Here is a 22,843-nt window from a genome sequence, read left to right as displayed (position 1 = left end):
TAGCCCCCACAGTCTGTCATCTAGCCCCCACGCTCTGTCATCTAGCCCCACTCTCTGTCAGGGAGCAGTATTCATCTGTCATCTAGCCCCCACTCTCTGTCAGGGAGCAGTATTAATCTGTCATCTAGCCCCACTCTCTGTCAGGGAGCAGTATTCATATGTCATTTCGCTCCACTCTCTGTCAGGGTGCAGTATTCATCTGTCATCTAGCCCCACTCTTTGTCAGGGAGCAGTATTCATCTGTTATCTAGCCCCCACTCTCTGTCAGGGTGCAGTATTCATCTGTTATCTAGCTCCACTCTCTGTCAGGGAGCAGTATGCATGTGTTATCTAGCCCCCACTCTCTGTCAGGGAGCAGTATTCATCTGTTATCTAGCCCCCACTCTCTGTCAGGGAGCAGTATTAATCTGTCATCTAGCCCCACTCTCTGTCAGGGAGCAGTATTCATCTGTCATCTAGCCCCCACTCTCTATCAGGGAGCAGTATTCATCTGTCATTTCGCTCCACTCTCTGTCAGGGAGCAGTATTCATCTGTCATTTCGCTCCACTCTCTGTCAGGGAGCAGTATTCATCTGTCATCTAGCCCCACTCTCTGTCAGGGAGCAGTATTCATCTGTCATTTCGCTCCACTCTCTGTCAGGGTGCAGTATTCATCTGTCATCTAGCCCCACTCTCTGTCAGGGAGCAGTATTCATCTGTTATCTAGCCCCCACTCTCTGTCAGGGTGCAGTATGCATCTGTTATCTAGCTCCACTCTCTGTCAGGGAGCAGTATTCATCTGTCATCTAGCCCCCACTCTCTGTCAGGGAGCAGTATTAATCTGTCATCTAGCCCCACTCTCTGTCAGGGAGCAGTATTCATATGTCATTTCGCTCCACTCTCTGTCAGGGTGCAGTATTCATCTGTCATCTAGCCCCACTCTTTGTCAGGGAGCAGTATTCATCTGTTATCTAGCCCCCACTCTCTGTCAGGGTGCAGTATTCATCTGTTATCTAGCTCCACTCTCTGTCAGGGAGCAGTATGCATGTGTTATCTAGCCCCCACTCTCTGTCAGGGAGCAGTATTCATCTGTTATCTAGCCCCCACTCTCTGTCAGGGAGCAGTATTAATCTGTCATCTAGCCCCACTCTCTGTCAGGGAGCAGTATTCATCTGTCATCTAGCCCCCACTCTCTATCAGGGAGCAGTATTCATCTGTCATTTCGCTCCACTCTCTGTCAGGGAGCAGTATTCATCTGTCATTTCGCTCCACTCTCTGTCAGGGAGCAGTATTCATCTGTCATCTAGCCCCACTCTCTGTCAGGGAGCAGTATTCATCTGTCATTTCGCTCCACTCTCTGTCAGGGTGCAGTATTCATCTGTCATCTAGCCCCACTCTCTGTCAGGGAGCAGTATTCATCTGTTATCTAGCCCCCACTCTCTGTCAGGGTGCAGTATGCATCTGTTATCTAGCTCCACTCTCTGTCGGGAGCAGTATTCATGTGTCATCTAGCCCCCACTCTCTGTCAGGGAGCAGTATTCATCTGTTATCTAGCTCCACTCTCTATCAGGGAGCAGTATTCATGTGTCATCTAGCCCCCACTCTCTGTCAGGGAGCAGTATTCATCTGTCATCTAGCCCCACTCTCTGTCAGGGTGCAGTATTCATCTGTCATCTAGCCCCCACTCTCTGTCAGGGAGCAGTATTCATCTGTTATCTAGCTCCCACTCTCTGTCAGGGAGCAGTATTCATGTGTCATCTAGCCCCCACTCTCTGTCAGGGAGCAGTATTCATCTGTCATCTAGCCCCACTCTCTGTCAGGGTGCAGTATTCATCTGTCATCTAGCCCCCATTCTCTATCAGGGAGCAGTATTCATGTGTCATCTAGCCCCCACTCTCTGTCAGGGAGCAGTATTCATCTGTCATCTAGCCCCACTCTCTGTCAGGGAGCAGTATTCATCTGTCATTTCGCTCCACTCTCTGTCAGGGTGCAGTATTCATCTGTCATCTAGCCCCCACTCTCTGTCAGGGAGCAGTATTCATCTGTCATCTAGCCCCACTCTCTGTCAGGGTGCAGTATTCATCTGTCATCTAGCCTCCACTCTCTGTCAGGGAGCAGTATTCATCTGTTATCTAGCTCCACTCTCTGTCAGGGAGCAGTATTCATGTGTCATCTAGCCCCACTCTCTGTCAGGGAGCAGTATTCATCTGTCATCTAGCCCCACTCTCTGTCAGGGTGCAGTATTCATCTGTCATCTAGCCCCCGCGCTCTGTCATCTAGCCCCCACAGTCTGTCATCTAGCCCCCACGCTCTGTCATCTAGCCCCACTCTCTGTCAGGGAGCAGTATTCATCTGTCATCTAGCCCCCACTCTCTGTCAGGGAGCAGTATTAATCTGTCATCTAGCCCCACTCTCTGTCAGGGAGCAGTATTCATATGTCATTTCGCTCCACTCTCTGTCAGGGTGCAGTATTCATCTGTCATCTAGCCCCACTCTTTGTCAGGGAGCAGTATTCATCTGTTATCTAGCCCCCACTCTCTGTCAGGGTGCAGTATTCATCTGTTATCTAGCTCCACTCTCTGTCAGGGAGCAGTATGCATGTGTTATCTAGCCCCCACTCTCTGTCAGGGAGCAGTATTCATCTGTTATCTAGCCCCCACTCTCTGTCAGGGAGCAGTATTAATCTGTCATCTAGCCCCACTCTCTGTCAGGGAGCAGTATTCATCTGTCATCTAGCCCCCACTCTCTATCAGGGAGCAGTATTCATCTGTCATTTCGCTCCACTCTCTGTCAGGGAGCAGTATTCATCTGTCATTTCGCTCCACTCTCTGTCAGGGAGCAGTATTCATCTGTCATCTAGCCCCACTCTCTGTCAGGGAGCAGTATTCATCTGTCATTTCGCTCCACTCTCTGTCAGGGTGCAGTATTCATCTGTCATCTAGCCCCACTCTCTGTCAGGGAGCAGTATTCATCTGTTATCTAGCCCCCACTCTCTGTCAGGGTGCAGTATGCATCTGTTATCTAGCTCCACTCTCTGTCAGGGAGCAGTATTCATGTGTCATCTAGCCCCCACTCTCTGTCAGGGAGCAGTATTCATCTGTTATCTAGCTCCACTCTCTATCAGGGAGCAGTATTCATGTGTCATCTAGCCCCCACTCTCTGTCAGGGAGCAGTATTCATCTGTCATCTAGCCCCACTCTCTGTCAGGGTGCAGTATTCATCTGTCATCTAGCCCCCACTCTCTGTCAGGGAGCAGTATTCATCTGTTATCTAGCTCCCACTCTCTGTCAGGGAGCAGTATTCATGTGTCATCTAGCCCCCACTCTCTGTCAGGGAGCAGTATTCATCTGTCATCTAGCCCCACTCTCTGTCAGGGTGCAGTATTCATCTGTCATCTAGCCCCCATTCTCTATCAGGGAGCAGTATTCATGTGTCATCTAGCCCCCACTCTCTGTCAGGGAGCAGTATTCATCTGTCATCTAGCCCCACTCTCTGTCAGGGAGCAGTATTCATCTGTCATTTCGCTCCACTCTCTGTCAGGGTGCAGTATTCATCTGTCATCTAGCCCCACTCTCTGTCAGGGAGCAGTATTCATCTGTTATCTAGCTCCACTCTCTGTCAGGGAGCAGTATTCATGTGTCATCTAGCCCCCACTCTCTGTCAGGGAGCAGTATTCATCTGTTATCTAGCTCCACTCTCTATCAGGGAGCAGTATTCATGTGTCATCTAGCCCCCACTCTCTGTCAGGGAGCAGTATTCATCTGTCATCTAGCCCCACTCTCTGTCAGGGTGCAGTATTCATCTGTCATCTAGCCCCCACTCTCTGTCAGGGAGCAGTATTCATCTGTTATCTAGCTCCCACTCTCTGTCAGGGAGCAGTATTCATGTGTCATCTAGCCCCCACTCTCTGTCAGGGAGCAGTATTCATCTGTCATCTAGCCCCACTCTCTGTCAGGGTGCAGTATTCATCTGTCATCTAGCCCCCATTCTCTATCAGGGAGCAGTATTCATGTGTCATCTAGCCCCCACTCTCTGTCAGGGAGCAGTATTCATCTGTCATCTAGCCCCACTCTCTGTCAGGGTGCAGTATTCATCTGTCATCTAGCCCCCATTCTCTGTCAGGGAGCAGTATTCATGTGTCATCTAGCCCCCACTCTCTGTCAGGGAGCAGTATTCATCTGTCATCTAGCCCCACTCTCTGTCAGGGTGCAGTATTCATCTGTCATCTAGCCCCCATTCTCTATCAGGGAGCAGTATTCATCTGTTATCTAGCTCCACTCTCTGTCAGGGAGCAGTATTCATCTGTCATCTAGCCCCCGCGCTCTGTCATCTAGCCCCCACAGTCTGTCATCTAGCCCCCGTGCTCTGTCATCTAGCCCCACTCTCTGTCAGGGAGCAGTATTCATCTGTCATCTAGCCCCCTCGCTCTGTCATCTAGCCCCCACAGTCTGTCATCTAGCCCCCGTGCTCTGTTATCTAGCTCCACTCTCTGTCAGGGAGCATTATTAATCTGTCATCTAGCCCCCGCGCTCTGTCATCTAGCCCCCACAGTCTGTCATCTAGCCCCCGTGCTCTGTCATCTAGCCCCACTCTCTGTCATCTAGCCCCCGTGCTCTGTCATCTAGCCCCACTCTCTGTCATCTAGCCCCCACAGTCTGTCATCTAGCCCCACTCTCTGTCAGGGAGCATTATTAATCTGTCATCTAGCCCCACTCTCTGTCAGGGAGCAGTATTCATCTGTTATGTATCCCCACTCTCTGTCAGGGAGCAGTATTCATCTGTTATGTATCCCCACTCTCTGTCAGGGAGCAGTATTCATCTGTTATGTATCCCCACTCTCTGTCAGGGAGCAGTATTCATCTGTTATGTATCCCCACTCTCTGTCAGGGAGCAGTATTAATCTGTCATCTAGCCCCACTCTCTGTCAGGGAGCAGTATTCATCTGTTATGTATCCCCACTCTCTGTCAGGGAGCAGTATTCATCTGTTATGTATCCCCACTCTCTGTCAGGGAGCAGTATTCATCTGTTATGTATCCCCACTCTCTGTCAGGGTGCAGTATTCATCTGTTATGTATCCCCACTCTCTGTCAGGGAGCAGTATTCATCTGTTATGTATCCCCACTCTCTGTCAGGGAGCAGTATTCATCTGTTATGTATCCCCACTCTCTGTCAGGGAGCAGTATTCATCTGTTATGTATCCCCACTCTCTGTCAGGGAGCAGTATTAATCTGTTATGTATCCCCACTCTCTGTCAGGGAGCAGTATTCATCTGTCATCCAGCCCCCACTCTCTGTCAGGGAGCAGTATTCATCTGTCATCTAGCCCCACTCTCTGTCAGGGAGCATTATTAATCTGTCATCTAGCCCCCACTCTCTGTCAGGGAGCAGTATTCATATGTCATTTCGCTCCACTCTCTGTCAGGGTGCAGTATTCATCTGTCATCTAGCCCCACTCTCTGTCAGGGAGCATTATTCATCTGTTATCTAGCCCCACTCTCTGTCAGGGTGCAGTATTCATCTGTTATCTAGCTCCACTCTCTGTCAGGGAGCAGTATTCCTGTGTCATCTAGCCCCCACTCTCTGTCAGGGAGCAGTATTCATCTGTTATCTAGCCCCCACTCTCTGTCAGGGAGCAGTATTCATCTGTCATCTAGCCCCACTCTCTGTCAGGGAGCAGTATTCATCTGTCATCTAGCCCCCACTCTCTGTCAGGGAGCAGTATTCATCTGTTATCTAGCTCCACTCTCTATCAGGGAGCAGTATTCATGTGTCATCTAGCCCCCACTCTCTGTCAGGGAGCAGTATTCATCTGTCATCTAGCCCCACTCTCTGTCAGGGTGCAGTATTCATCTGTCATCTAGCCTCCACTCTCTGTCAGGGAGCAGTATTCATCTGTTATCTAGCTCCACTCTCTGTCAGGGAGCAGTATTCATGTGTCATCTAGCCCCCACTCTCTGTCAGGGAGCAGTATTCATCTGTCATCTAGCCCCACTCTCTGTCAGGGTGCAGTATTCATCTGTCATCTAGCCCCCGCGCTCTGTCATCTAGCCCCCACAGTCTGTCATCTAGCCCCCACGCTCTGTCATCTAGCCCCACTCTCTGTCAGGGAGCAGTATTCTTCTGGCATCTAGCTCCACTCTCTGTCAGGGAGCATTATTCATCTGTCATCTAGCCCCACTCTCTGTCAGGGAGCAGTATTCATCTGTCATCTAGCCCCACTCTCTGTCAGGGAGCAGTATTCATCTGTCATCTAGCCCCACTCTCTGTCAGGGAGCATTATTCATCTGTCATCTAGCCCCACTCTCTGTCAGGGAGCAGTATTCATCTGTCATCTAGCCCCACTCTCTGTCAGGGAGCATTATTCATCTGTCATCTAGCCCCACTCTCTGTCAGGGAGCATTATTAATCTGTCATCTAGCCCCCACTCTCTGTCAGGGAGCAGTATTCATCTGTCATCTAGCCCCACTCTCTGTCAGGGAGCATTATTCATCTGTCATCTAGCCCCACTCTCTGTCAGGGTGCAGTATTCATCTGTCATCTAGCTCCACTCTCTGTCAGGGAGCAGTATTCATGTGTTATCTAGCCCCCACTCTCTGTCAGGGAGCAGTATTCATGTGTCATCTAGCCCCCGCGCTCTGTCATCTAGCCCCCACACTCTGTCATCTAGCCCCCGCGCTCTGTCATCTAGCCCCACTCTCTGTCAGGGAGCAGTATTCTTCTGTCATCTATCCCCACTCTCTGTCAGGGAGCATTATTCATCTGTTATCTTGCTCTACTCTCTGTCAGGGAGCAGTATTCATCTGTCATCTAGCCCCCACTCTCTGTCAGGGAGCAGTATTCATCTGTTATCTAGCTCCACTCTCTATCAGGGAGCAGTATTCATGTGTCATCTAGCCCCCACTCTCTGTCAGGGAGCAGTATTCATCTGTCATCTAGCCCCACTCTCTGTCAGGGTGCAGTATTCATCTGTCATCTAGCCTCCACTCTCTGTCAGGGAGCAGTATTCATCTGTTATCTAGCTCCACTCTCTGTCAGGGAGCAGTATTCATGTGTCATCTAGCCCCCACTCTCTGTCAGGGAGCAGTATTCATCTGTCATCTAGCCCCACTCTCTGTCAGGGTGCAGTATTCATCTGTCATCTAGCCCCCGTGCTCTGTCATCTAGCCCCCCAAGGTCTGTCATCTAGCCCCCACGCTCTGTCATCTAGCCCCACTCTCTGTCAGGGAGCATTATTCATCTGTCATCTAGCCCCACTCTCTGTCAGGGAGCAGTATTCATCTGTCATCTAGCCCCCACTCTCTGTCAGGGAGCAGTATTAATCTGTCATCTAGCCCCACTCTCTGTCAGGGAGCAGTATTAATCTGTCATCTAGCCCCACTCTCTGTCAGGGAGCAGTATTCATCTGTTATCTAGCTCCACTCTCTGTCAGGGAGCAGTATTCCTGTGTCATCTAGCCCCCACTCTCTGTCAGGGAGCAGTATTCATCTGTTATCTAGCCCCCACTCTCTGTCAGGGAGCAGTATTCATCTGTCATCTAGCCCCACTCTCTGTCAGGGAGCAGTATTCATCTGTCATCTAGCCCCCACTCTCTGTCAGGGAGCAGTATTCATCTGTTATCTAGCTCCACTCTCTATCAGGGAGCAGTATTCATGTGTCATCTAGCCCCCACTCTCTGTCAGGGAGCAGTATTCATCTGTTATCTAGCTCCACTCTCTATCAGGGAGCAGTATTCATGTGTCATCTAGCCCCCACTCTCTGTCAGGGAGCAGTATTCATCTGTTATCTAGCCCCCACTCTCTGTCAGGGAGCAGTATTCATCTGTCATCTAGCCCCACTCTCTGTCAGGGAGCAGTATTCATCTGTCATCTAGCCCCCACTCTCTGTCAGGGAGCAGTATTCATCTGTTATCTAGCTCCACTCTCTATCAGGGAGCAGTATTCATGTGTCATCTAGCCCCCACTCTCTGTCAGGGAGCAGTATTCATCTGTCATCTAGCCCCACTCTCTGTCAGGGTGCAGTATTCATCTGTCATCTAGCCTCCACTCTCTGTCAGGGAGCAGTATTCATCTGTTATCTAGCTCCACTCTCTGTCAGGGTGCAGTATTCATCTGTCATCTAGCCCCCGTGCTCTGTCATCTAGCCCCCACAGTCTGTCATCTAGCCCCCACGCTCTGTCATCTAGCCCCACTCTCTGTCAGGGAGCAGTATTCTTCTGGCATCTAGCTCCACTCTCTGTCAGGGAGCATTATTCATCTGTCATCTAGCCCCACTCTCTGTCAGGGAGCATTATTAATCTGTCATCTAGCCCCACTCTCTGTCAGGGAGCAGTATTAATCTGTCATCTAGCCCCACTCTCTGTCAGGGAGCAGTATTAATCTGTCATCTAGCCCCACTCTCTGTCAGGGAGCAGTATTAATCTGTCATCTAGCCCCACTCTCTGTCAGGGAGCAGTATTAATTTGTCATCTAGCCCCACTCTCTGTCAGGGAGCAGTATTCATCTGTCATCTAGCCCCACTCTTTGTCAGGGAGCAGTATTCATCTGTTATGTATCCCCACTCTCTGTCAGGGAGCATTATTAATCTGTCATCTAGCTCCACTCTCTGTCAGGGTGCAGTATTCATCTGTCATCTAGCCCCACTCTTTGTCAGGGAGCAGTATTCATCTGTTATCTAGCCCCCACTCTCTGTCAGGGTGCAGTATTCATCTGTTATCTAGCTCCACTCTCTGTCAGGGAGCAGTATTCATGTGTTATCTAGCCCCCACTCTCTGTCAGGGAGCAGTATTCATCTGTTATCTAGCCCCCACTCTCTGTCAGGGAGCAGTATTCATCTGTCATCTAGCCCCACTCTCTGTCAGGGAGCAGTATTCATCTGTCATCTAGCCCCCACTCTCTGTCAGGGAGCAGTATTCATCTGTTATCTAGCTCCACTCTCTGTCAGGGAGCAGTATTCATGTGTCATCTAGCCCCCACTCTCTGTCAGGGAGCAGTATTCATCTGTCATCTAGCCCCACTCTCTGTCAGGGTGCAGTATTCATCTGTCATCTAGCCCCCACTCTCTGTCAGGGAGCAGTATTCATCTGTTATCTAGCTCCACTCTCTGTCAGGGAGCAGTATTCATGTGTCATCTAGCCCCCACTCTCTGTCAGGGAGCAGTATTCATCTGTCATCTAGCCCCACTCTCTGTCAGGGTGCAGTATTCATCTGTCATCTAGCCCCCGCGCTCTGTCATCTAGCCCCCACACTCTGTCATCTAGCCCCCGCGCTCTGTCATCTAGCCCCACTCTCTGTCAGGGAGCAGTATTCTTCTGTCATCTATCCCCACTCTCTGTCAGGGAGCATTATTCATCTGTTATCTTGCTCTACTCTCTGTCAGGGAGCAGTATTAATCTGTCATCTTGCCCCCACTCTCTGTCAGGGAGCATTATTCATCTGTTATCTAGCCCCACTCTCTATCAGGGAGCAGTATTCATCTGTCATCTAGCCCCCACTCTCTGTCAGGGAGCAGTATTCATCTGTCATCTTGCTCCACTCTCTGTCAGGGAGCAGTATTAATCTGTCATCTAGCCCCACTCTCTGTCAGGGAGCAGTATTCATCTGTCATCTAGCCCCCACTCTCTGTCAGGGAGCAGTATTAATCTGTCATCTAGCCCCACTCTCTGTCAGGGAGCAGTATTCATCTGTCATCTAGCCCCCACTCTCTGTCAGGGAACATTATTCATCTGTTATCTAGCTCCACTCTCTGTCAGGGAGCAGTATTCATCTGTTATGTATCCCCACTCTCTGTCAGGGAGCATTATTCATCTGTTATCTAGCTCCACTCTCTGTCAGGGAGCAGTAATTCATCTGTCATCTAGCCCCACTCTCTGTCAGGGAGCAGTAATTCATCTGTTATCTAGCTCCACTCTCTGTCAGGGAGCAGTAATTCATCTGTCATCTAGCCCCACTCTCTGTCAGGGAGCAGTATTCATCTGTCATTTAGCTCCACTCTCTGTCAGGGAGCAGTATTCATCTGTCATCTAGGCCCCGCGTTCTGTCAGGGAGCAGTATTCATCTGTCATCTAGCCCCCGCGTTCTGTCAAGGAGCAGTATTCATCTGTCATCTAGCCCCACTCTCTGTCATCTAGCCCCCACTCTCTGTCAGGGAGCAGTATTCATCTGTCATCTAGCCCCACTCTCTGTCAAGGAGCAGTATTCATCTGTCATCTCGCCCCACTCTCTGTCAGGGAGCATTATTCATCTGTCATCTAGCCCCCACTCTCTATCAGGGAGCAGTATTCATCTGTCATCTCGCCCCCACTCTCTGTCAGGGAGCAGTATTCATCTGTCATTTAGCTCCACTCTCTGTCAGGGAGCAGTATTCATCTGTCATCTAGCCCCACTCTCTGTCAGGGAGCAGTATTCATCTGTCATCTAGCCCCACTCTGTCAGGGAGCAGTATTCATCTGTCATCCAGCCCCACTCTCTGTCAGGGAGCAGTATTCATCTGTCATCTAGCCCCACTCTCTGTCAGGGAGCAGTATTCATCTTTCATCTTGCCCCCACGTTCTGTCAGTGCGCAGTATTTGTCTAGCATCTTGCCCCCGCGCTCACTTATTTTGGTCCCCAAGCTGAAGCTACAAAATGCTCTAGACAGGATTTCGTACAAACTCTGATGAGCTTCTCAAATGCTTACAAAACTCCCCAGCTGTGTTCTCTCTCTCTCTCTCTCTCTCTCTCTGAATTAAAGGCTCTGTTACAGTAATAAGGCATCTGAACAGACAGAGTATGCATCCAAATGCATTATATTCCCTATTCAGTGTACTACATTTGAGCAAGTAATGTAGTGCGCTATAAAAGTAGTGCACTGTAAAGGGAAAGGGGTGCCATTCAGGACAAAGACATAGACATATCTGAATTAACGGCTTTAGTTGGTTTGGCTGTAGCTCCTGCTTTAGACATTTGACAGATGATTTATTAGGCGAATTGAGTGACAGGGATGTTGCATTATTCAGGAAAAACATACAATAGTAATCCCAACCTGCTACCACTATAAACTACCTTGTCATTCAGGCATTAGACAGCTATTTCTAATGAGGTCGGAACATAATGGATCATGCAGGTTGATAAACTAAATGTTTTTTTCCATTTTAGGCAGACCTCAGCACAAAAACACATTACTGTCTGACTGGCAGTGAAAGTGTTCCCAAAGCAATTAGCGAACTGAAAGCCAGGGCAATTACCCAGATCAATGTGCTATCATATCATTTGAAATAACACATTTGTCAGGCTCTACATATGATAGAATGAGAAATAACACATCCTTCATTTCATGGAATGTTAAATAATAGATTAACATCAACTTCTGCAAGGCTGAGACAGAGACGTGAGAGAGGATAACATCTTGATCGCTGTGGAATGGCTTCTATAATGGCTTACTATACACAACAGCTGTCTCTACAAGCCATCCACCATCAGAATGAGATAGGATTAGAGAGCTGGTCTGCGACTGCATGACTCTTATCTAACCTAATGTGAGGATCTGTCGCATTTACACACACACACACAAATATATATATATATATATATATATATATATATATATATATATATATATATATATATATATATATATATATATATATATATATATATATATATATATATGTGTGTATATGTATATATGTATATATATATGCACACACGCACACACACTGTAAAGTGGCACTGGAGAACGCTGACATTTTACGTGTTCCTATCCAATTGTGATTTTTTGGTTTGTTTCTTTGCAACTTATTTTAAAACCTTTTTCATACATAATGTTGCTGCTACCATCTCTTATGAAAATAACTGCCAAACTGCGATTACTCACCACGAACTGGCAGAGTCCTTTTTTTCCTTTAATGAGCCCGACGTGAATGACATATTGCTTTCCCGGGAACAGGCCCAGATCCCCGTCATTTGCGTGAGAGAAGGCAGAGAAAAAGGGACCGGAGGGCGGGCTGTCTTCTGAGAATTTGTAAGCAATCGAATAAACTCCCACTGCCTTCCATTCTGCTAGCAAGCGTGCAACCTTTGGAAAATAAAATCGATGACCTACGCGGAAGATTAACTACCAACAGAACATTGAAAACTATAATATCTCATGCTCCATGGAGTCGTGGCTGAACGATGACATTATCAACATACAGCTGGCTGGTTATAGGCTGTATCGGCAGGATAGAACAGCGGCGTCTGGTAAAACAAGGGGCGGTGGACTATGTATTTTTGTAAATAACAGCTGGTGCACGATATCTAAGGAAGTCTCAAGGTTTTGTTCGCATGGGGTAGAGCATCTCATGATAAGCTGTAGACCACACTATGTACCTAGATAGTTTTCATCTGTATTTTTCGTAGCTGTCTACATACCACCACAGACCGAAGCTGGCACTAAGACCGCACTCAATGAGCTGTATTCCGCCATAAGCAAACAGTAAAACGCACACCCAGAGGCAGTGCTCCTAGTGGCCGGGGACTTTAATGCAGGGAAACTTATATCGGTCTTTATATCAGCATGTCACATGTGCAACCAGAGGGAAAAAAACTCTAGACCACCTTTACTCCACACACAGAGACTCATACAAAGCTCTCCCTCGCCCTCTATTTGGCAAATCTGACCATAATTCTATCCTCCTGATTCCTGCTTATAAGCAAAATTAAAGCTGGAAGCATCAGTGACTCAATCAATAAAAAAAGTGGTCAGATGAAGCAGATGCTAAGCTACAGGACGGTTTTGCTATCACAGACTGGAATATGTTCCGGGATGTCTCCGGTGGCAATGAGGAGTACACCACATCAGTCATTGGCTTCATCAATAAGTGCATCAATGACGTTGTCCTCACAGTGACCGTACGTACATACCCCAACCAGAAGCCATGGATAACAGGCAACATCCGCACTGATCTAAAGGCTAGAGCTGCCACTTTCAAGGAGCGGGACTCTAACCCGAAGCTTATAAGAAATCCCACTTTGCCCTCCGACTAACCATCAAACAGGTGTTAATAAAGTACTAGGATTGAATCGTACTACACTGGCTCTAATGCTCATCAGATATGGCAGGACTTGCAAACCATTACAGACCACAAAGGGAAGCACAGCCGAGAGCTGCCCAGTGACACCAACCTACCAGATGAGCTAAACAACTTCTATGCTCGCGTCAAGGCAAATAACACTGAAACATGCATGAGCGCATCAGCTGTTCCGGAAGACTGTGTGATCACGCTCTCGACAGCCGAGTAAGACCTTTAAACAGGTCAACATTCACATGGTCGCAGGGCCAGACGGCTTACCAGGACGAGTACTGCGAGCATGCGCTGACCAACTGGCAAGTGTCATCACTGATGTTTTCAAACTCTCCCTGTCCTAGTCTGTAATACCAACATTATAAGCAGATCACCATAGTCCCTGTGCCCAAGAATACTAAGGTAACCTGCCTCAACAACTACTGACCCATAGCACTCACGTCTGTAGCCATGAAGTGCTTTGAAAGGCTGGTCATGGCTCACATCAACACCATTATCCCAGAAATCCAAGACCCACTCCAAATTGCATACCGCCCTAACAGATCCACAGATGATGCATTCTCTATTGCACTCCACACTGCCTGGACAAGGAACACCTACAGTGAGGGAAAAAAGTATTTGATCCCCTGCTGATTTTGTACGTTTGCCCACTGACAAAGAAATGATCTGTCTATAATTATAATGGTAGGTTTATTTGAACAGTGAGAGACAGAATAACGACAAAACAATCCAGAAAACGCATGTTAAAAATGTTATAAATTGATTTGCATTTTAATGAGGGAAATAAGTAGTTGACCCCCCCTCAATCAGCCAGATGTCTGGCTCACAGGTGTCTTTTATACAGGTAACAAACTGAGATTAGGAGCACACTCTTAAAGGGAGTGCTCCTAATCTCAGTTTGTTACCTGTATAACTGACACCTGTTCACAGAAGCAATCAATCAATCAATCAGATTCCAAACTCTCCACCATGGCCAAGACCAAAGTGCTCTCCAAGGATGTCAGGGACAAGATTGTAGACCTACACAGGGCTGGAATGGGCTACAAGACCATCGCCAAGCAGTTTAGTGAGAAGGTGACAACAGTTGGTATGATTATTCGCAAATGGAAGAAACACAAAATAACTTTCAATCTCCCTCGGCCTGGGGCTCTATGCAAGATCTCACCTCGTGGAGTTGCAATGATAATGACAACGGTGAGGAATCAGCCCAGAACTACATGGGAGGATAGTCACCTAGCTGGGACCATAGTCACCAAGAAAACAATTGGTAAAACACTACGCTGTGAAGGACTGAAATCCTGCAGCGCCCGAAAGGTCCCCCTGCTCAAGAAAGCACATATACATGCCCATCTGAAGTTTGACAATGAACATCTGAATGATTCAGAGGACAACTGGATGAAAGTGTTGTGGTCAGATGAGACCAAAATGGAGCTCTTTGGCATCAACTCAACTCTCTGTGTTTGGAGGAGGAGGAATGCTGCCCATGACCCCAAGACACCATCCCCACCATCAAACATGGAGCTGGAAACATTATGCTTTGGGGGTGCTAAGACAGGACAACTTCACCGCATCAAAGGGACGATGGACAGGGCCATGTTCCATCAAATCTTGGGTGAGAACCTCCTTCCCTTAGCCAGGGCATTGCACATGGGTGGATGCATTTTCCAGCATGACAATGTCCCAAAACACACAGCCAAGGCAACAAAGGAGTGGCTCAAGAAGAAGCACATTAAGGTCCTGGAGTGGCCTAGCCAGTCTCCAGACCTTAATCCCATTGAAAATCTGTGGAGGGAGCTGAAGGTACGAGTTGCCAAACGTCAGCCTCAAAACCTTAATGACTTGGAGAAGATCTGCAAAGAGGAGTGGGACAAAATCCCTCCTGAGATGTGTGAAAACCTGGTGGCCAATGACAAGAAACGTCTGACCTCTGTGATTGCCAACAAGGGTTTTGCCACCAAGTACTAAGTCATGTTTTGCAGAGGGGTCAAATACTTATTTCCCTCATTAAAATGCAAATCAATTTATAACATTTTTGACATGCGATTTTCTGGATTTTTTTGTTATTCTGTCTCTCACTGTTCAAATAAACCTACCATTAAAATGATAGACTGATCATTTATTTGTCAGTGGGCAAACGCACAAAATCAGCAGAGGATCAAATATATTTTTGCATCACTGTATGTGAGAATGCTATTCATTGACTACAGCTCAGCGTTCAACACCATAGTGTCCTCAAAGCTCATCAATAGCTAAGGACCCTGGGATTAAACACCTCCCTCTGCAACTGGATCCTGGACTTCCTGACGGGCCGCCCCCAGGTTGTAAGGGTAGGTAACAACACATCCACCATGCTGATCCTGAACACAGGGGCTTCTCACGGGTGCGTGTTCAGTCCCCTCGTGTACTCCCTGTTCACTCATGACTGCATGGCCAGGCACGACTCCAACACCATTATTAAGTTTGCTGATGACACAACAGTGGTAAGCATGATCACCGACAAGGATGAGACAGCTTATAGGGAGGAGGTCAGAGACCTGGCCATGTTGTGCCAGGACAACAACCTCTCCCTCAACGTGATCAAGACAAAGGAGATGATTGTGGACTACAAGAAAAAGAGGACCGAGCATGCCCCCATTCTCATCGACAGGGCTGTAGTGGAGCAGGTTGAAAGCTTCAAGTTCCTTGGTGTCCACATCACCAACAAACTACCATGGTCCAAGCACACCAAGACAGTTGTGAAGAGGGCATGACAAAACCTAATCCCCTCAGGAGACTGAAAAGATTTGGCATGGGTCCTCAGATCCTCAAAAGGTTCTACAGCTGCACCGTCAAGAGCATCCTGACTGGTTGCATCACTGTCTGGTATGGCAACTGCTCGGACTCTGAGCGCAAGAAACTACAGTGGGTAGTCCGTACGGCCCAGGACTTCACTGGCGACAAGCTTCCTGCCTTCCAGGACCTCTATACCAGGAGGTGTCAGAGGAAGGGCCAAAAAATTGTCAAAGACTCCAGCCACCCTAGTCATAGACTGTTTTCTCTGCTACCGCACAGCAAACGGTACCGGAGTGCCAAGTCTAGGTCCAAGAGGCTTCTAAACAGCTTCTACTCCCAAGCCATAAGACTCCTGAACATCTAATCAAAAGGCTACCCGGACTATTTGTATTGCCCCCCCTCTTACACCACTGCTGCTCTCTGTTGTTATCATCTATGCATAGTCACTTTGATAACTCTAACTACATGTACATATTACCTCAATTACCTTGACAAACCTGTGCCCCCACACATTGACTCTGTAACGGTACCCCCCTGTATATAGTCTCGCTATTGTTACTTTACTGCTTCTCTTTAATTACATGTTACTTTTATTTATTTTTTCATATACATATTTTTTTACTGCTTTGTTGGTTTAGGGGCTCGTCGTGAAGCATTTCACTGTAAGGTGACCTGTTGTATTCGGCGCATGTGACTAATAACATTTGATTTGATTTAATGTGATGACCTGTCATGCACATGGAGCAGCTAGCTTTCATCCCATATCTGTCTCAGGGACCAGGCCTGAAACAGCTACCACTCTCCACTATACACACAGCATCAATACACAAAACACAAACAACACACACACACACACACACTTATGTTTGCAGAATAAGTGGCAATGTAACTGGTGAATTGTAGGATCTATAGAGTAGACTTAAACGCCTCAAGGAGCAGGCCAGTCAGAGCAGACCAGTCAGAAAGTCTTTAGTCATTCTAAATGACGCTGTCTGCCCCTCTGTTCTCTTTTCAGTACACCCTGGAATACACAGACAGGCCCTATAGATGTTATATCCCAAATTACACCCTATTCCCTACAGACAGTAGTGCACTACTTTTGACCAGGACCCATATTGTACTACATAGGGAACATTTAGGATGCACCAAGTGTCCTCTCCTCCTGACATGGTGACACAACATGTGCTTCTCGTACTAACCATGTACTTGACTGACTATCAGAGAGTAGAGTTGGGAAGCTGGGTCCTGTGAGCTGACTGAGTGACGATGAGACCATCACACCCAGATAGATTAGATCTCCCCTCTAAAACACCTTTAGCGGGTTGGGGATCTATCTGTCTCCACCAAACCTGCACTAAAACACATTCAGAGGGTTGGGGATCTATTGTCTCCACCAAACCTGCCCTAAAACACATTCAGGGGGTTGGGGATCTATCTGTCTCCACCAAACCTGCTCTAAAACACATTCAGAGGGTAGGGGATCTATATATCTCCACCAAACCTGCTCTAAAACACATTCAGGGGGTAGGGGATCTATTGTCTCCACCAAACCTGCTCTAAAACACATTCAGGGGGTAGGGGATCTATATATCTCCACCAAACCTGCTCTAAAACACATTCAGAGGGTAGGGGATCTATATATCTCCACCAAACCTGCCCTAAAACACCTTTATGCTGCCTTCAAATGGCACCCTATTCTCTACACCCTATTAGTGATATAGTGGAGATGTATAGTGTTGGTGATATAATGGAGATGTATAGGGTTAGTGATATAGTAGAGATGTATAATGTTAGTGATATAATGGAGATGTATAGTGTTAGTGATATAGTGGAGATGTATAGTGTTAGTGATATAGTGGAGATGTATAGTGTTGGTGATATAGTGGAGATATATAGTGTTAGTGATATAGTGGAGATGTATAGTGTTAGTGATATAGTAGAGATGTATAGTGTTAGTGATATAGTAGAGATGTATAGTGTTAGCAATATAGTGGAGATGTATAGTGTTAGCGATATAGTGGAGATGTATAGTGTTGGCAATATAGTAGAGATGTATAGTGTTAGTGATATAATGGAGATGTATAGTGTTAGTAATATAATGGAGATGTATAGTGTTAGTGATATATTGGAGATGTATAGTGTTAGTGGTATAGTAGAGATGTATGGTGTTAGCGATATAGTAGAGATTTATAGTGTTAGTGATATAGTGGAGATGTATAGTGTTAGTGATATATTGGAGATGTATACTGTTAGTGATATAATGGAGATGTATAGTGTTAGTGATATAGTGGAGATGTATAGTGTTAGTGATATAGTAGAGATGTATACTGTTAGTGATATAATGGAGATGTATAGTGTTAGTGATATAGTGGAGATGTATAGTGTTAGTGATATAGTAGAGATGTATAGTGTTAGTGATATAGTAGAGATGTATAGTGTTAGTGATATAGTAGAGATGTATACTGTTAGTGATATAGTGGAGATGTATAGTGTTAGTGATATAGTAGAGATGTATACTGTTAGTGATATAGTGGAGATGTATAGTGTTAGTGATATAGTGGAGATGTATAGTGTTTGTGATATAGTAGAGATGTATAGTGTTAGTGATATGTTGAAGATGTATAGTGTTAGTGATATAGTAGAGATGTATAGTGTTAGTGATATAGTGGAGATGTATAGTGTTTGTGATATAGTAGAGATGTATAGTGTTAGTGATATGTTGAAGATGTATAGTGTTAGTGATATAGTAGAGATGTATAGTGTTAGTGATATAATGGAGATGTATAGTGTTAGTGATATAGTAGAGATGTATAGTGTTAGTGATATAGTGGAGATGTATAGTGATAGTGATATAGTAGAGATTTATACTGTTAGTGATATAGTAGAGATGTATAGTGTTAGTGATATAGTAGAGATGTATACTGTTAGTGATATAGTAGAGATGTATAGTGTTAGTGATATTGTGGAGATATATAGTGTTAGTGATATAGTAGAGATTTATACTGTTAGTGATATAGTAGAGATGTATAGTGTTAGTGATATAATGGAGATGTATAGTGTTAGTGATATAATGGAGATGTATAGTGTTAGTGATATAGTGGAGATGTATAGTGTTAGTGATATAGTGGAGATGTATAGTGTTAGTGATATATTGGAGATGTATAGTGTTAGTGATATATTGGAGATGTATAGTGTTCGTTATATAGTGGAGATGTATAGTGTTAGTGGTATAGCAGAGATGTATAGTGTTAGCGATATAGTGGAGATGTATAGTGTTGGAGATGTATAGTGTTAGTGATATAGTAGAGATGTATAGTGTTAGTGATATAGTGGAGATGTATAGTGTTAGTGATATAGTGGAGATTTATAGTGTTAGTGATAGAGTGGAGATGTATAGTGTTAGCGATATAGTGGAGATGTATAGTGTTGGAGATGTATAGTGTTAGTGATATAGTAGAGATGTATAGTGTTAGTGATATAGTGGAGATGTATACTGTTAGTGATATAGTGGAGATTTATAGTGTTAGTGATATAGTGGAGATGTATAGTGTTAGCGATATAGTAGAGATGTATAGTGTTAGCGATATAGTGGAGATGTATAGTGTTAGTGATATAATGGAGTTGTATAGTGTTAGTGATATAGTAGAGATGTATAGTGTTAGTGATATAGTGGAGATGTATAGTGATAGTGATATAGTAGAGATTTATACTGTTAGTGATATAGTAGAGATGTATAGTGTTAGTGATATAGTAGAGATGTATACTGTTAGTGATATAGTAGAGATGTATTGTGTTAGTGATATAATGGAGATGTATAGTGTTAGTGATATAATGGAGATGTATACTGTTAGTGATATAGTAGAGATGTATAGTGTTAGTGATATAGTAGAGATGTATAGTGTTAGTGATATAGTGGAGATGTATAGTGTTAGTGATATAATGGAGATGAATAGTGATATTGATATAATGCTGTATTGATGTAGCAGCTAATTATGGGCATCTCCCTGCCTGTTACTGTTGCAGCTGGATGCTGAGGCCAGTGAACTACTGAAAGAACTGCAGAACAAACTCAACACCGTGCTGGATGAGCTCAGTGCAGTCTTCGGCTCCAGGTGTGTGTGTGTGTGGGGGGGGTTCTGTGTGTGTCTTTATTTGTGTGTATCTATGGTCTGTGTGTGTCTGTGTGTATCTGCGGTCTGTGTGTGTCTGTATATCTGTGGTCTGTGTGTCTCTGTGGTATGTGTGTATATGTGGTCTGTGTGTGTCTGTATATCTGTGGTCTGTGGTCGGTGTGTATTTGTGGTTTGTGTGTATCTGTAGTCTGTGTGTATCTGTGGTTTGTGTGCATCTGTGCTCTGTGTGTATCTGTGGTCTGCGTGTATCTGTGGTCTGTGTGTATCTGTGGTCTGTGTATATCGGTGGTCTGTGTGTATCTGTGGTCTGTGTGCGTCTGTGTGTATCTGTGGTCTGTGTGCGTCTGTGTGTATCTGCGGTCTGTGTGTGTCTGTATATCTGTGCTCTGTGTGTCTCTGTGGTCTGTGTGTGTCTGTGTATATCTGTGCTCTGTGTGCATCTGTGCTCTGTGTGTATCTGTGGTCTGCGTGTATCTGTGGTCTGTGTGTATCTGTGGTCTGTGTATATCGGTGGTCTGTGTGTATCTGTGGTCTGTGTGCGTCTGTGTGTATCTGTGATCTGTGTGCGTCTGTGTGTATCTGCGGTCTGTGTGTGTCTGTATATCTGTGGTCTGTGTGTCTCTGTGGTCTGTGTGTATATGTGGTCTGTGTGTGTCTGTATATCTGTGGTCTGTGTGTGTCTGTGTGTATCTGTGGTCGGTGTGTATTTGTGGTTTGTGTGTATCTGTAGTCTGTGTGTATCTGTGGTATGTGTGTATCTCTGGTCTGTGTGTATCTGTGGTCTTCGTGTAATCTGTATATCTGTGGTTTGTGTGTATCTCTGGTCTGTGTGTATCTGTGGTCTTCGTGTAATCTGTATATCTGTGGTCTTTGTGTATCTGTGGTATGTGTGTATGTATGTATCTGTGGTCTGTGTGTATCTGTGGTCTGTGTGTGTCTGTGTATATCTGTGGTCTGAGTGTATCTGTGGTATGTGTGTGTCTGTGTATATCTGTGCTCTGTGTGCATCTCGTCCTCTCTGTGTATCTGTGGTCTATGTGTATCTGTGGTCTGTGTGTATCTGTGGTATGTGTGTATCTGTCCTAACCCTGTGTTATTTCCCTGTCTGTGGTATGTGTGTATCTGTGGTCTGTGTGTATCTGTGGTCTGTGTGTATCTGTGGTCTGTGTGTATCTGTGGTCTTTGTGTGTATCTGTGGTATGTGTATATCTGTGGTCTGTGTGTATCTGTGGTCTGCGTGTATCTGTGGTCTGTGTGTATCTGTGGTATGTGTGTATGTATGTATCTGTGGTCTGTGTGTATCTGTGGTCTGTGTGTGTTTGTGTATATCTGTGGTCTGTGTGTATCTGTGGTATGTGTGTGTCTGTGTATATCTGTGCTCTGTGTGCATCTGTCCTCTGTGTGTATCTGTGGTCTATGTGTATCTGTGGTCTGTGTGTATCTGTGGTATGTGTGTATCTGTGGTATGTGTGTATCTGTCCTAACCCTGTGTTATTTCCCTGTCTGTGGTCTGTGTGTATCTATGGTCTGTGTGTATCTGTGGTCTGTGTGTATCTGTGGTCTGTGTGTATCTGTGGTCTGTGTGTGTCTGTATATCTGTGGTATGTGTGTATCTGTGGTCTGTGTGTATCTGTGGTATGTGTGTATCTGTGGTATGTGTGTATCTGTCCTAACCCTGTGTTATTTCCCTGTCTGTGGTATGTGTGTATCTGTGGTCTGTGTGTATCTGTGGTCTGTGTGTATCTGTGGTCTGTGTGTATCTGTGGTCTTTGTGTGTATCTGTGGTATGTGTATATCTGTGGTCTGTGTGTATCTGTGGTCTGCGTGTATCTGTGGTCTGTGTGTATCTGTGGTCTGTGTGTGTTTGTGTATATCTGTGGTCTGTGTGTATCTGTGGTATGTGTGTGTCTGTGTATATCTGTGCTCTGTGTGCATCTGTCCTCTGTGTGTATCTGTGGTCTATGTGTATCTGTGGTCTGTGTGTATCTGTGGTATGTGTGTATCTGTGGTATGTGTGTATCTGTCCTAACCCTGTGTTATTTCCCTGTCTGTGGTCTGTGTGTATCTATGGTCTGTGTGTATCTGTGGTCTGTGTGTATCTGTGGTCTGTGTGTATCTGTGGTCTGTGTGTGTCTGTATATCTGTGGTATGTGTGTATCTGTGGTCTGTGTGTATCTGTGGTCGGTGTGTATCTGTGGTATGTGTGTATCTGTGGTATGTGTGTATCTGTGGTCTGTGTATATCTGTGGTCTGTGTGTATCTGTGGTCTGTGTGTATCTGTGGTATGTGTGTATCTGTGGTCTGTGTGCGTCTGTGTGTATCTGTGGTCTGTGTGCGTCTGTGTGTATCTGCGGTCTGTGTGTGTCTGTATATCTGTGGTCTGTGTGTCTCTATGGTCTGTGTGTGTCTGTGTATATCTGTGCTCTGTGTGCATCTGTGCTCTGTGTGTATCTGTGGTCTGCGTGTATCTGTGGTCTGTGTGTATCTGTGGTCTGTGTATATCGGTGGTCTGTGTGTATCTGTGGTCTGCGTGTATCTGTGGTCTGTGTGTATCTGTGGTCTGTGTGTGTTTGTGTATATCTGTGGTCTGTGTGTATCTGTGGTATGTGTGTGTCTGTGTATATCTGTGCTCTGTGTGCATCTGTCCTCTGTGTGTATCTGTGGTCTATGTGTATCTGTGGTCTGTGTGTATCTGTGGTATGTGTGTATCTGTGGTATGTGTGTATCTGTCCTAACCCTGTGTTATTTCCCTGTCTGTGGTCTGTGTGTATCTATGGTCTGTGTGTATCTGTGGTCTGTGTGTATCTGTGGTCTGTGTGTATCTGTGGTCTGTGTGTGTCTGTATATCTGTGGTATGTGTGTATCTGTGGTCTGTGTGTATCTGTGGTCGGTGTGTATCTGTGGTATGTGTGTATCTGTG

General features: G+C 45.9%; 1 protein-coding gene across 2 annotated transcripts in view; it reads left to right on the top strand.

The window, feature by feature from the left end:
- The window catches only part of LOC124033552 (protein unc-13 homolog C), a 265,043-nt gene that overhangs the window by 185,616 nt on the left and 56,584 nt on the right, over window positions 1-22,843 (top strand). For both annotated transcript variants that reach the window (XM_046345590.1, XM_046345588.1), the window contains one exon: window positions 19,814-19,902. In XM_046345590.1, the coding sequence (XP_046201546.1) occupies window positions 19,814-19,902 (89 nt within the window). The remainder of the gene's footprint in view (window positions 1-19,813; window positions 19,903-22,843) is intronic.

This window comes from Oncorhynchus gorbuscha, linkage group LG04 (assembly GCF_021184085.1).
Source record: "Oncorhynchus gorbuscha isolate QuinsamMale2020 ecotype Even-year linkage group LG04, OgorEven_v1.0, whole genome shotgun sequence".
Taxonomy (NCBI): domain Eukaryota; kingdom Metazoa; phylum Chordata; class Actinopteri; order Salmoniformes; family Salmonidae; genus Oncorhynchus; species Oncorhynchus gorbuscha.
The sequence above is the reverse complement of the archived record's forward strand: the minus strand, read 5'-3'. Positions and strand labels throughout refer to the sequence as shown.